General features: G+C 36.6%; 1 protein-coding gene across 2 annotated transcripts; it reads left to right on the forward strand.

Annotated features, from left to right (window-relative positions):
* Positions 1–106: 106 nt before the first annotated feature.
* RGS21 (regulator of G protein signaling 21) lies at positions 107–11,334 on the forward strand. 2 transcript variants are annotated; one of them, XM_080602284.1, is made up of 5 exons: positions 107–1,445; positions 5,036–5,109; positions 7,337–7,398; positions 8,010–8,176; positions 9,154–11,334. In XM_080602284.1, the coding sequence occupies exons 2-5, from the start codon at positions 5,099–5,101 to the stop codon at positions 9,355–9,357; spliced, it is 444 nt and encodes a 147-aa protein (XP_080458410.1). In that variant the 5' UTR covers positions 107–1,445; positions 5,036–5,098; the 3' UTR covers positions 9,358–11,334. The 2 variants fall into 2 exon arrangements, with proteins under 2 accessions (XP_080458410.1, XP_080458409.1); XM_080602283.1 differs by lacking the exon at positions 107–1,445 and adding an exon at positions 3,687–4,617.
* The last annotated feature ends 4,666 nt before the right edge of the window (positions 11,335–16,000 follow it).

Genomic DNA, 16,000 nt, shown 5'->3' on the forward strand with positions numbered 1-16,000 from the left:
GCTAATGCCTTGTTGCTACATTCCATTTTTTTTACACCAACCATATAGAACTGTGTTTGTAAATGCTCCCTGCTTATCTAAACCACAAGGTTTATAATTTAGACTTTATCTTTGCCTTCATTATGAAACTTAGCTAAAATTCACTAGCATGAAATACAATCCTATGGACGGCAATTCACAGTTTTCAAACAGGACAGAAGATTAAGCTGAAGCCAAACATAATGACAAGTCCTAAACTGTTGTTTCTCCACCATGCCATTTGCTTGTACTTTAGAAACTCTTGTTTCTACACAACTTTCCAGACCCATTTTAAATTTAAAGCTACTATTGAATCCTAATGTGGACTGTTCCCCTCTGGGGAACGCAGTAAGAGCTTTTCTACAACATACACGTACTTTGCACAGGTGACGTGAGTGCAGGCACACAGGAGAAGTGAGAGATATACTTCCAATAGTCCTTTACAAAAATAAGGCAACCAAGAACACCTATATTTTGGTTTTCCTTTTCATCCATTACCTAGCACAGCTTGGCTTGGGACCCACCACCAGCAAGGCACCACTTAAGAGAAGACTGATATGGGGAATTATGGTTCAAGAGCCTTCTGAGGCATCATGCCTACCTTTCATACATTCTTGTGTTGGTGCAATTCATACCCATCTCCAAGCACAAGGTCACAAAACGGTCTTTTACATTTGCACTATATAGGTTCCTTTCGCAAACTGAAGTTTTGTGAAGTCTGATGCTATATAAATAAGAGCTCATTCATCCAGGACATGATCTGTGACAAACAATCTGCCAGCAAGTGCTAAACAAGAATCTTCAAGGTTGCACATTTTCTTGAGAATTGTCAATTCTCCTCTACTGTAGATTTGTGTTAGTATAGGACTTGGAAATCATGCATATAAGGAGCCTGGAATGATGTAAAACATTTTGACAGATTGTTCTTGAAATCAAATCTTTTACCTGAAGGGCATGCTTTGCTTGGGTGGAAAATAATAGCTTATTTCCTTATGCAAAAAAAACCCTCAGTGGCACACCAAAGAGATATTCACATGGAAAAAAAAAAAAAAAGTAGTAAGTTGACCGCACCGTGCTATTAGAAGGTGGAAGGCAGACATTTGCATAGTGCTGTGATTAAAATGTATTTGCATCCCGTATGACAGGTGGTTGCCTTTTACTAGGATGTCGGCAGTACTCCGCTCATCTTGGCTTCTCCTGACATAAGAAAGGTAGTAAAGTCCACATTTACTTGAATTACTTAGACCAAGAGAACATTAACCTTTCTGCTGAGGTTATGTTATACAGAACACTATCCAACAAGGCTCGGTGTGGAATGGATTCAACAGAGGCCAGGTGCTGAAGGGCAATGACATATTGAACCTGATCCAGGGGAAACGCCAAAACTGCTGTTGGAGAGTGTGACCTTTTCTCACGTTGAGTACAAGGTGAGTACAAGGCAACCCTGTTAGGAACATATATGAATGCAAGGGATATGTTAGGCTAATACACCATCAGTTTGAACATGAGCAGATGTTTTATGCTGCCTGTTGAGATAAGTATCTAGCTCAGGTGTGGCTCAGTGGAACACAAAATGACTTGCCTAATTTCCCTAATCAGCCAATAGCTTTTCATAAAGGCAGATAACTTAGTGAAACCAATGCATAAGGATACATAAAAATAAAAGACAAATACCATTAAAAAGTCAAGAGGTAAGCCTTAAAGTTCAGAAGATTCAAATACTTAATAAATCAATGGTTCTTATTAGGTAACGTCAGCAAAGGATGAAATGTGCAACTGATAGATCCACATTCCCTTTCCTACAGTTCTAGCTCTCCTACAGCCTGTCAAAGGCACGAGTCTCTGAAATCCATAGCACAGTCAACAGTTTCAAGTCAGAAGCCTCATAGATTTTTTTTTTTTAAATACACTGAAATTAGCTAAACAGATATGGGCCTGAGCTACTTTGCAAGTCCAGTCTGGGTTATTAGTGAACTGAAGCTGCAAGCATCAACAACATCAGCTGGATCCAGATTTCCAGAAAGTTTGGAAGTAATTCTATGTGTAATTTCCAGCCCATCTCTAGTACATCTTCATATTTCTCTTTGTTTGCTTAATACAGTATATTATGAATAATTAACACATCTGCACAAGCAGCTGATGGATTTTTTTTTGTAATACCGAGACAATTATTCTCCTTATGAAATTTCAGTAAAATATTAGGGTTCCTTTTCAGAAATTATTAAATTCCAAACAGAGGAGTTATACGACAAATTCTTAAACTTCTTTTACTAACAGCTAGTCATTGTGGGAAGAGGTGACTGTCTAACTTCGGTATAGTATAGTTGTGATATCTGTACCGGGATAATAAGAATAGGCCTACTACCTGGTGATGACTGTTATATCTTCTTTGCAAGAGTCACATGCTGCTAAAACGATAACTGAAATAGATTGTATTTCTGAGGACTCGGAATACAATCAGCTTACATACACTAAGCAGGCACTGGGCAGCACATTACACGATGGTGAAAGTCTCTCATTTGCTCTTTTGTGAACTGTGATCAGGTTCTCACCTAAGTACCTGGCCAGCTGACATCTATTTCGTCAAACCATCAGCACAGAAATAGCATGTGGCTGCCAGTCAAGCAAGGTAAAGGCCCAAATGGGCCAGGGAGCTTAAGCTATCCTATTTACACCAGAGACATTCTTCTAAACACAGGCTGGGGCACGCCGCATGCTGGCAGATGATATGGAGAAGGTGGTACTGTGCTTCCCAAGGTTCCTGGGAGCTGCCTGTCGGTTGCCAGCTTCCAGTGATAAGTATCCCTTAAAATGCAATAGCAGTCTGATTGCGTCCAGCTAGTTACTTTGTGTGCTAGTCAGAACACTCGTGGGTGTGAGCACCTAGTAAAGGCAGTAATACTGAGCCTGAAAGCATCTTCTCTGGATGCCTAAAGACTAAGCAAATCATGATGTTGAAAATGAGGCAATTACTTGCAAATGGAAGTTACATTACAGAGCATCCAGCAGTATCCCCAACTAGCAGTTCAGTATCAGTTTTAAGACCTGAGCCCTTGCATCTAAATTATTATCCTTCGTGTCTTGCTTTCCAATAGATTTCACAATTACATTTACCATATCTTGCTCTATTCTCAAGGAAAAAAATATTTTTTCTACACCATAGAAGAGATTAAGAGCATAACACAATAAATGCATCTTTTTAATTATACGTTCAGACACTCTTTATAGGCTGTTTACTGTTCACACTGTTTACCATTATATATACACTATCTTCATGCTGGATTTAGCAAGTTCATCTCCAAATTATGAAATCACAGTCTTATTATTTAATAACAAATATGTTGATTACGTGAAAACTGGCCAAAAATACGTATGTTCAGCTTTGCAGAGCCTTCTATTTCTGTATTAAAATGCTAAATCAGTGATCATAAACCACAAAATAAAGAAACAAGATTTCAACAGTCATTGAACAGTAACTAACAAACTAAAAATGTCTCACTATTAGAAAATTCAAGTTTTAACTATTTACAGTCTGTCTAGCCACAATCTCTATAAATCAATATCGTTTACATTTTGTACTATGTTTATTCTCTTTTACCAGGCTCAAACCTGTGACTGAATCAGTCACAAATAATTTAATGTAAATTCAGATACTGGAGGTTTGCCCCCTGCCTGTAAGATGCTGAAGTTAGTCTTAATAACATAATGGATGAAAGGGTTTTGGTTTTGTCTGGCACTATGTTATAGTCCAAGGTAAATATTCTGTAGAAATGAGACAAAATAACTAATTAAGGGAAATGAGAAGCACTGTAGAGAATCAGATTGATAGTTCATATTTCTGTCATTCTAATATTACTTGCAGAAGCAGGTGGATTTGAAGGTAAGAAATTTGAAACGGGAGGAAAACAAGATCCAGATTTTGCTGCCATGAATCTTGTTTAGCATTAAAAAAGTAGGACTGGGTCATCATTTCTAGTTTTCTACTATCACAGGCAATAATGTAAAACAATCTCTTTCATAAATATATCAAGCTCTGTCTTTGAAGAACAGAGGAGTAGAGAGGACAAAAATCCTACTGGGAGACCGTTAACAATGACGCTTTCTGAAGCCTCCTGATTTCCAGCCTAAAATTACTCACTGTCTGTTTATAACCATTTGTTCTTTTACTAATATGTTCCTTAAGCTAAAATACATATAGATTTTCCCCTCCATTAAGGAAGAATAAGGGAAGCTGGGTAGACTGGCTGAGCAAAGGATGATGCAGCAGCACATGATTTGGAGGGAGGCAGGAAACCAGCCAGGAAGCCTGCTTGTTCAGGAAAGCAAGGAGCACAAAGAGAAAGAAAAAAGCTAAGGAGGAAAGAATAGAGAAAGAGCAGAGAGATCACATCAAGAGCAAAAGACAAAATGATATGAGAATTTTTCTGGGGCAGAATGGTGCTCCTAGAAGGGAACAACACAGAATGAGTGGAAGAAATCACATCAAAATTTTCAAATATCACATGATATCATTCTTTGTAGCAGTATCAATGTGAGCAGTCTTGCTTGAATAAACAACAGAGAATGGTACAAGGGCCTTAGACCTTCAAGATGTATAAGGTAATGGATAAGTTATATATGTACTACATGCTACAACATGCTACTACATGATACAACATAAGAGCAAATAAATATGATGAAAAAATTGCTAGTTATGTGCACTGAATCTGTTTTCCTTCCTTCTTTTCCACTCTCAGTAAGCCAAACACAAGATGATTTCTCTGATAAGATGTTGTTCAGAGCATAAATGTTTTAAAAGATATTTGCATATAAATTGTATTTAATTAAAACTACTTTTGGTAAATTAAGATAGAAGGGTGAAATTCTACTTTTCTGTTTTATTTTTCTGGTGAAAAATAAGCTGCATTTCTGAAAGAAAAATTTAAAGGGGGTGTTATAAACAGCTTTTCAATTTGCATCGTACTCTTTGGTGATTCATGTGCTAATTGTATTGTTCCTGCTGTCACATTACCTTCAGCTTGAAGATCAGTCAGAAAAAGAAATTCTGCTCTACCTGTGACAGGCAGACAGTGGAACAAAAATGCCAGTGAAGTGAGTTGTTTTTTATGCCTATTTTAATCTTAGAAGATCTGTGGGATGGTCCTTGGGTTTTGAATGACCTGGACAGTTTTTATTTTCTCTCCCCCTTTATAGTGTTATATGACGATTTCGGTTCCTTGTTGTCAATTCTGCTTGCTATTCCTATTCAAGTAAATCCAAGGAGATCAGTGAGATCATTCTCCAAGAGATAAACAAACATTAAATTAAATAACATTACTCATGAGGGAGAGAAGCCGAATTAGGTTCATACTGTCTTGTCTTCATCTTTCATTATGCTTTTTTGTTTGACAGGAAAGTTCTTAAGTGTTCACTGAAGCACCCCAAAATTTGTTATATTTGATTAGTTTATTACAGTAACTAAAAGAAATTCTCTGTTGATTAATCCCATTAGCACACGACACCTCACAAAGTACTACATAATGCTACATTTAGGTTTCATTTATTTTTAATCCAGACTGAATATATTTGCACTCCAGTTTCCCTCCTGTATGTGTGCATATGTATGTATAAATATATATTTTTTAATTGTGTTTGAGTATCATTCTGTGCAGTCTGGATACAAGCGAACTGACAACTACAAAAATGCTTCCTTCCTAAAGTTGTCAGTGCAAAAATCAATTGTAATTTTTATAAATATAACTGCAGTTACATGACATGATGCCATCACATTAGCTTTTGATACATTTACAATTGTAATACCATTACTGGTACACACAGTGGCACAAACTAAGTGTTCTTGTGTAAGTGTCACAAGTCCAGCCCAGAGGAAGCAGCACAGCACGCTCGAGCAGGTGCTCCAGCAGGTGCTCCAGCAGAGCAGAGGCCTTTTCAGCCCCATTTTTGGTGCTCCAGCAGAGCTTTTCCACCCCGTTTTCAGCACACCCAGTTTTCCCACCCTTCGGTATCACGGCCAGTTAGTCAGTTAGTGCACTGTGATTCTTTTCCAACCCGGCGACGACCTCCTGTACTTTCGGTTAGGCCTGTCTGCCCTCAGGGACACCAGCTGCGGCCTAGGCCGGAGGCAGAACACTGCTATGCTCCCTGAATTTGCATGTCTGAAACCAAAAAGACCAGCTTAGAAAAACCTTTCAGTACAGAGTGACTAACCTCCACAAAAATTAATTTTTGAGTTTTTTTTTTTTTTGAACAGGAACAAGGACTAATCAGAAAATAAGATTTCTGTTTCTGGTAAAAGTTCAGGGATTTGTTTTGATTCTGCACTGAAACAAAATGTTTCCGAATTTTCCAGTTCCCCTTTCTTACCACCAAATGAGAAAGAGGATGAACACAAATGATTCCAGAGCTGCCAGTATGTCAAGTGACTATTATGTTCACATAGAACGTAAATTAAGTTTCAGATTCCCCACTATCACAACCTATATGAGACAGATAACCACAGGATTAGAAAGTTGGTTTCCTCTCTAGCTATTTGTATAAAATATGACAGTTTCAACAAAAGCAGCATGAGATGGTCTGAACTGAATATGAATGAAGCCTTCCCACATTACAAGAAAAAAAAAAATCCCCCCACTTAGCACGCAGTTCCCTTATCTGACACCCTTCTGCCTGTCACAGCTTGCGGGTGCCCGCTGCTGGCCTTCACACTACGCCTTGCTTCCGAGCCACCTTGGACTTCTTCAGAGCACCGAGGCAGGAGCAAGGCTCCATTTAGTTCAGTGTCTTGTTTCTAACAGAAGCCTACAGCAAGTTACAAAGAGCAAAAACTAAGAATTTTTTCAATTTTTTATACCACTAAGAAACTGAAAAAATGCCTGTTATCCTGCCACCGTTAGCATGTTAGCTGTTTAGATAATTCTAATCATTCCAAGAAAAAAAGTGTCAAATTAATGGTTAATTCATCTGAACTTGAGAAGAAATTCAGTATATGCTCCAGAACATTTATATCCCTCCTATGCCTTTTTTATAGTTTAACCAATTGCAAGCACTATTACTGCTGTCTCTTGGGTGAATGATCAAGTTGCCAATGTTAAATAATATTCTACTTTATGAGTCTATATGTTTCTCTACACGCTTAAAAAAAATAAAAAAGAAAAGAAAAATGTGTCACACTTTGTGCTGACTTTCTGCTATTCAGTAGGCAGGGTAATATGAACTACCCTGCTCCCTCAATGAATAGCCAAATAATAGAGTAGCTACCGCAGCCTGCACAGGCAAAAGATCGCAATGCTATTTTCAAGGATAGATGTTGTTTCCACAGGTCAAACATCGAGGAAACAATGGCTTCGTCTGAGTCTGTGGACACACTACTAGCTAATAAAGGTAAGGAGTACTTGAAAAATATTAAACAGAACACAACCACGTGTCAAACCAATTCCCAGACATTGCCGTCATGTTTACACACTGGTGCCCACCCAACTCGCCACGTGCTTTGAGCCACACCAGTGCTATGGCTGGAGGCATCTGAGCTTGACTCAAATTCAGACTCATTCCTTGAAAGGAGATGAAGGTGCTGTCTGGCCTGGCTAACCTCAGCTCTACAAGCAGCACGCTACCGCAGTAAGAACTCATTTTCATTGTGCTGCTTAGTCCAGGGGTCAGCCTCAAATCCTCAGCGACCAACATGCCCTAGATCTCCTTTTGAACTAGCAGCATTAGAGACACCAAACCACACTGGGAAGGTACTCGGAATATTCCTCAGTTAATTCTGAAAGAAATCCAATCAACACCCTACCACTGCTCGTTTATTCTGTTATTTATTTCCCACCCAACAGCCTCTTTGGGCTAACTCCTGGATGACAGACAATATCAGAAACATAAGTGACACTACATACCCTGCATGTATATGTATATACATACACACACACACATATATAAACTGCATTGGTCTTTTGGCTTTCCTCTACCCATCATCTCATGCATTTTTTCTCCAGATGGCTTGGAGGCTTTTAGGAAGTTTTTGAAGTCAGAGTTCAGTGAGGAGAACGTAGAGTTCTGGCTGGCTTGTGAGGACTTCAAAAAAACCAAGTCCTCCACCAAGATCACCTTAAAAGCCCAAAGGATTTATTCTGACTTTATAGAAGCTGATGCTCCAAAGGAGGTAAATACTTTTTTTGCTTGTACTTTGGGTACTCACTGAAGATGGGAATAAAATGGAAAGGTCAGGTCCAAAATTCCTGGAATGACAGAAAACACAGTTTAACATGGTTTCTCTTCCATTTTTATGACAATTATTTACCAGGTGGAAAACACTGTGAAATTCTGAAGCAAACAAAGACCTCTTATGGTTAAATGCAATATGTCAAATACATTCTTCACATGGGGCATGTGTTTATCTCGCCTTCAGAAACTTGTCTTATGATTTAAGGAAATATATGTTCAATACAATTTGTTTTCCCTAACAGTTTTCATACAATAAGCATCATTTCCTTCATATTCTAGGTACAAGCATATTGGGATGTTAATGACTGTATTTGTTCATTTTCTTTTGTACAGGTATTTTTGCCATGATGAATATTAAAATGTAAATTTGCAAAAATTTCTATCACAGCATTCCATTTTATCATTATTTAAAAAAACAAAACTCATTGTGGAGGAACAAATTGTTAATTAATTGTTGCTTAGATGTGTGATTCCTGACAAGCTTTAATGCTGATGTTTTTTGCTTTTGACAGTGACCATGCTTTGAACGTCTCCACATCTTATGCATGATCAAAATCCATTTAATTACTTTTTAAGAGCAAAAAATCCTTACAAAATGAGTAAGGCCCAAACCTAAAATGACATGGAATATCTTCATCTCTAATTTACTTAGTAGTAAACTGTACTTCATAGGATTTTGTCTGGCAAGATGAGATAATCAAAAGCAAGTTTTCCTATTCTTTTTTTCAGTGATGCCAACTTTTAAAGAACCAAATAAAATGCAAAATTCAGCATGCTAGAAAAGAAGAGAAGACCTCCCTACTAATTTGCATCAGCCAGGATATCTGGGAGGAAGTTCAACTGCTGACTGTGTCCTGTACACAGACCTCAGCTTTCCAGTCAAACTGAAATTGATTTTTTCCTTTCTTCCTACAGATAAATATTGACTTCCATACCAGAAACCACATCTCTCAGAACATCTCCGAGCCCACCCTCAGTTGCTTTGATGATGCTCAAAGGTTAATTTATAGTCTCATGGCAAAGGACTCTTTTCCCAGGTTTCTAAGGTCAAACGAGTATAAGGAACTAGTAAAGAAGCAACAGAATAGAAATCAAAAGAGGTGGCTCCCATTTTTGTGAAAATGGAAATGCCAAAGACTTGAGTGTTTATGAATTTATAAATGTCTCCTGTTGCAAATCAGTACAGCTAATATTTTATTAAAGTGATTGTACAAACCAGAACTAGTGTGTTTTTAAGTGCAATAAATACATGATTTTTTCTGCTAAAGTTGGTGGAGAAGTATCCTAGAAACAGAATGGAAACATGCTAAGACATTTGAGTTAACTTTTCAGTAAAAAAAAAAAAAAAAAAAAAAGTTTGCTATTAAATTTTCCAATACTTTCTTTATTAGTCAAAGTGTTTTCACATTTTGTAAACAGAATGTTCTGGTTTCCTGGTTTGCCATTGGTTTTTCTTTAGAAGTATGGCCTCAAAAAATAAATTCCTTTCAAGGAACTTACATACTTTTATTCACCTCCTTATTTGTAATTGGTAAAAAAAAAAAAAAAAAAAAAAGAAGTTGTAAACCTCTTATCATACTGTGAATGATAATAAATTAAGGACAATATATAATAAACAGACGCTTTCTGTTCCTGGCATTTAGAACAGTGAATGTTTCATAGTACAGCTCTCTTTAATATGACTCTCTTCCATTTTCTTTGCATTTATTTCATTTAAATTTTTCATTGAAATGTCTCATTTATTAATTGCATAGGCATTTTGGAAAAGAAGTGCAAACCTTTGTACATTTTCTATTAAAAATTCATTTTATTTGCTTTTCCAAATGTATTAATTGTACTGTCTACTTGCACTCATGACAAAGTAATGCCAGCAATGATCACTTTTTTTTAATGAAATAAAGGTAAGCAGAAAAGTAGGCCAACAGTTTTAGACAAGTAACCACATAAATCAGAATTTAGTGCATGGTGTCACAAGATATAAAAAGATTCTAGTACAATCTTTGCATGTCTACAAGCATGCACACTGATCTCATTCATTGCTACTAGAGGATTTATTGCATGTTTTTAGGTGAAAAAAGGAGCTATGGCATGCTCTTGAAGAAAAAAAAAGCATTCTAAACCGTATGGGACAGGAAGAATATTCACAATAGAAAATAGTTCTAAACATAAGAGACAAAAATAAGATTTAAAAAAAAAACAACCAACCAACAACAACAAAAAAACACCCACCAACTTTTATTTGATATGAATTTGATTCTTTTACTTTGAGCTGCTCTAAATCTCCAGGAATCCCTCCCTGTTTTGGAACCCTGTTCCTCCTGCCTTCTACATGCCATTGCATCCTATACACAAAAGATCCTCTCTGTTTTATCAAACTAAATTAAAGAACAAGTTTGTTTAGATAATAAAAGACATTAAGCAGTCTGAAAGCCCTAATATGCTGCTCTCAGTTATGTACTTAGGTACCATAGCTTACGTAGGTGAATTTGGTGTAAAATAGCTACTCTCTGATACCCACAGCCTAGGCTATTACCTACATTTTCTTCTTGCTTTCTGCATTTCTTTTTGTTTCTTTATTCCCCAGCATTAGTGGTTAACAGAGAAATGAACACGAGCACTGAGGTTGAGCTACAAGGAGGATGTGGTTTTGTTCTGCAGTCCCACAGCTACCATTCATTTTGCAATGATACTTCAGTGGAAAATTGCAGCTTCCGCCTGCAGCACAGCCTCGGCATCGCTTCTGCACTGGGGAATTTCTGCTGATTAAAGTCACAGTGAAGACAGAGATCAGGATTGCTGAAATTATATGATTTACTCAAAAATGTAGCAAGTCATTTTTCCCTCTTACAAATCCAAACCTCATTTTCAGAAGAGAAAATGCCCACATGTAGGAAGAGGCAGGATCAAGTCACTTTTCTTAATAGGTCAAGTAGAAAACCAAAAAATTCTGCTGCATCTAAGCAACCTAAGGACAAAGTACCTCGAAAATAGATGTGTGATCATGAAATCTCACACGTCAGTACTCCTTTAAAAATTCCCCACTTCCGACTTCATCACGAAGAGAACTAGAAAGTGCAGACAAGGTGGCTGCTAGGGATCTTTAATTCCTGACTGTTTGAAAACACAGGATAAGGAGAAGTTAAATATAAAACAGTCTAACTTGATAAAAACAATGCATGCTATTTTTCTGATAACTCTATAAAACAATAGTAGGAAGCCCTCAGTGTCAATACATCCTACGTCCACTGCAGATGGAGATCCGACTAATTCTCTTATTACCAGCATAATTGTCATCAAAAGAGGAAACCGTTCTTAACATATCAGCATTTGACATTCATTTTAATAATTACTTAATAAAGTACCATGGATGGTTTTAACACTATTTCAATTAATTTAGAAAATTTAAGCAGAAATGTACAGTAATTGCACTTTTAAGGGTTATCACAGACTGAAGCGTAATATAAAAATACTAATTTTTCATAGCACCTGATAAAAATTATTAGTGTTAATTAATTAACAAAGTTAATTAAAAATTTGCTGAACAGACCTTTCAACCCTTTTATAAATTAACCTATTTCTGGTGCTTAAATATGAGATGAAACTTCGCAAAGTTTAAATACACGATCAATTTAAATTCGGATATATCCAGTGATAATTGGATGTGTGTGTACAGTTAATTTTTCAAACCATCAGAGCACTATCTCACTACATAACAGGCAACCAAACAAAAGATTCTACAGCATGTTGAAGTGTTTTGGAGTTGAGCAATCAAATTTCTGAAAATTTATACAGTACATGATATGCATTATCAAAGATACATTTCAGAAAGCATCTGAAAACACCCAGATGAGAAAGCTGGGAGCCGATAGTCTTTATTTCTGTTTATCCTCTAGATCTAAAACTGATGCTTCAAACTTTCACGTGAAAAAAACTCAAAACCAAGCGTCCAAACTGTGGTAGTTTGGCACAGGAAAAGGCCAAGAACTGAAGTACGACAGAAGACTGAATTTTGCCCAAATCCCAGAGCTTTACCAAGAATTTCCAACATGAGCTCAGCCCGTTTGTATAAACTGTTGAGCAACAAATGTGAAATGGAGAGGTTACCCCCCTCTTCCATTGAAATGTAGTACAGATGTGTCCATTAGCATTTAGGGAGCACATAAACACTACAGGAAAGCCGGATCTGTGGTTGGGCTTCAGAGTGATCCCTGAGACCAAAGCCACTTAGCATCAGTCAGAGAAACATCTGCATTGCCAAAGCCACTAAAGTTTGAAAATCCCAGATATAAATTTCGTGGAGAGGGGTCACAACTAATCTTGTATGTTTGTAAGTTACCTATTTCTGTGGAACATCAAGTGCTAACATTTTACCAGAATTACTTATAACAGTTTTGGGTTGTAAGGGAAGAGAAGAAAAGACTGTAGTGTTAACAATATTCAGCATTATGCTTTCAACAATTATCTTACAGAATTTATGGCAGATTTTTTTAAGCTAGTCCGCAATAAAAGGATGAAGAAAATACTGTTGTACGTAAATAGAAAACACTCACGGAAAGTTCTATTAGGAAGAATGTTTGCACTACAACCCTCCCACTTGCTTTCACTAAGAAATAAGAAGTGATTATTTATTCCGTTTTTCTCTATTTACAAGTCCCAGCCAGGCAAAAATCTCAATTTTGAGAACTATTTTTTTAGAGGACTCAACCTCTTTCAGAACTAAAAAAATCCTACCAAATATAAATGATAGAAATAAAATGGGGTTTACTTCTTAATAACACCACATTTCTTAAAACAAAACCAAACCTCGGATCCTGCATGCAGTGACAATCCTAAACCTCCCACAGCATCTAGACTCACAGACTGCCAGATCCATCATGCACACATCATGACAGGACTGTCCCAGAATTACAATTAAAGGCATAAAAATATTATAAATAAATAATAATAAGCAAGTAACAAACAAGTTTTATATATATATATATATATAAAATAAAGGCATAATTATGTCCTCAACACAGGACTGATTCCAGGCTTGCCCTGAAGCCCGGGATCCCGAGTTACAAGCGGCCTGGTATATTTCCAACGGCAGACTGGACTTTGCAAGACCCCTACCTATGCTTTGTCAAAGGTTTGTCAAATTGTGCTCACCTCTGTTAATGTTGGATCTGAAAACTTGGCATTCTGCTTTTATCAGAAAATTTCCTGCTAAAACTATAATACATAAATGTACTTGAACACACACACTGAGTCCCAGGCTTTGCACAAGACCCTCCTAGACTCATTTCAGTCTTGATCCAAACAAAAAGTTTGAACAAAAAGTTCAAAATACTGAATCCCTCCAGCAGTGTCTGCTGCTAAATAAGATGATTATCGTGCTAAGATGATTAGAGAAGAGTTTAGCACCATTAACGTGTATTAAATAACAGTTTTGCATGTGTACCCAAATGTGTAAGTCTAATATCCATCTCTGGTTACACAGTTGTCACCTTATTTAAGTAGATATTCAGTCAACAAATTTCCATGCAGTGCTTTCCTAAGGTATTTTTTAGTGATGTCCAAACTCTGGAGATTCATGAAATCATTATAACATCCTTACTCCTGGAACTTTGAAGCACATTGTGGGCCTGAAGCACCGAGTGTATTTTCTACCTTTTTTCAAGCCATGAAAAGAGGAAATGCCATGTTTGTTAACATTGGTTAAAGATCTCAGGTAGCTCAAGAAGTCCCTGTTTTATTACTTGAATAACAAAAACAAGATCCTCGTGCATATTCTCCTTCAAATACTGAGTGATGTGCAGTCTCTACAGTGCTTAGGAATTATTATTGTTCAATACTGTAATTTTGAACTAACTCATTTAGTGACAAAGTATTTTGAAGGACTGATATGTGGCACTGAAAACATCACTAAAAGTTCTACTTTATATATTCTTAAGCTGTTCATTTTGAGACAAAATGCCTCCTAGAAAACTTTTCCATTTTCCCCAGTTTTTCAACTTCTATAATATTATGGTCTGTAAATTAGATTCAATGTATTCTTAGACATTTCAGAGGAGGCTCTGGATGTTCCGAGCTTTAGTGAAACAAATGAGACAGCACTAGAGCAAATGATTACCTTCATTTATTATTTTGTTGCTATGGTTTCTGGCTGCCATGATATCTTTTCTCTGCCCTAAATGAGACATTGCCTTGTATTGTTTTCTGCATTGCATTTATCTTTGCATATAAAATGAGTACAGCTGGACTTGTCTCCCCATCTATATCTGTTTGCATTTAGGTTTGCATATAAGGTTATATTTGTTCTATGAATAGCTTCCCCACTATGCATAACAGTGCTGGAAAGGCAAACAAAAGCATGTACTCAATAAAAGTCTAGGGAAAACATTTATTTATTTTTTTCTAATGCAGTGGTTATAACGTGAAGACTCAGAAACCAGAAAGGAAAGAAAAAACTTCTTAAAATTATGTTTCCTGAAGAATTTTGCATGCATTGTGTTGTTTTCTAAACATGGTGATTTGGTAGAGAGAAGAGGGGAGGAAGAGAAGAAATCATGGAATTCAAGATTGAGTATTTTTGAAGAAATACTTCTTATTTTTATCTGTGTTGGTAGCAACATTCCCCTGCTTGCACAGCTGGGGAATATAGAAAGGCAGGATAGGGAGAGATTGCCCAACTCAGACTCCCAGCCTTGCCAATCATCCATAGGCTGAAGCTTCTTTTGGTGAGCTACCCTGTACTCACCTTTCATATTTTCACTAAATTCCAGTAGAGAAAAAAAAAAAGCCTTACGTAAAATGCATTACCTTTTTCTCCTCCTGAAATACAGAAGAATTGTACTATGTTAACTACAGGCTACAGTCTCTAAATGACCAGCACACACAAACAATATTATTTAATAATATTTCTGATTTGGATATAGATATTTCTGCTACTAACCTAAGCAAGTAGCCAACATACATGGCACAAAAGGCATTTGATTCTAAACAGATAAAAGATAAAGAACCTATAGAAGCATAAATATATCACAATAGAAAATTATAATTTCAAGAAATTCAGATTATTACCAGGGTTAGCTCCTTTGAAAGGCAGAACTAGTTTGTTATTTAAAACATTCCATTCAGTAGAGGAGATGCATAGGCGAATGCAGGCTGAATTCACTGACAACAGAAGACTTCAGAAATATTCTTGACACTGTAAAACAATGCTGCATAAACTAGGAGGTATCAGAAAAAAATGCTATTGACTAAGACCAATTCTTGTGTTTTCTCTAAGTTTTGCACTCCACCTACCTGCCTAGGCTCATCACTGTGAAAAGACATCCTCAAGTTCATTCTAAACTTGTACAGCATTATCGCTTCTCTTGAAGCACTATCAGCAAAGTTACATACAAAATACATATATACAATCATACAAAGTGCGTTATTTTAGATTTGAATTTAATTTCCAGAACAAATGGACTGGATTTTGATCTACATGCAATCATTTTGCCTGCTAGAATGAGATAAAATGGCAGTTCTGAAAGGCCCTTGTATTTATTGATTTTCTTACTAGAGGTTCATCTTTTAGAGGAATAACATGAAAAACGTAGCTTGTCAAATGGCATAAAATATTTTTTTGTGACATATTTATCTTTTCATGTCAAATGATAAGTGCAACATATGCTAGGCTAGACACTAATTCTGACACTTTTCACAGTCTCAAGTGGTTTTCACTGATGATAGTGAATCAATATCAGAAGTTTTATATACTAAGACAGGAATTACT

The sequence above is a fragment of the Anser brachyrhynchus genome (genome assembly GCF_964034855.1).
Source record: "Anser brachyrhynchus genome assembly, chromosome: 8".
NCBI classification, from domain to species: Eukaryota; Metazoa; Chordata; class Aves; order Anseriformes; family Anatidae; genus Anser; species Anser brachyrhynchus.

What these genes read in the sequence shown, in the direction of transcription:
- RGS21 (XM_080602284.1), top strand. An exon ending in CACACTACTAGCTAATAAAG is followed by an intron (nt 7,399 to 8,009) that starts GTAAGGAGTACT and finishes TTTTTTCTCCAG; the next exon opens with ATGGCTTGGAGGCTTTTAGG. An exon ending in AAGCTGATGCTCCAAAGGAG is followed by an intron (nt 8,177 to 9,153) that starts GTAAATACTTTT and finishes TTCTTCCTACAG; the next exon opens with ATAAATATTGACTTCCATAC.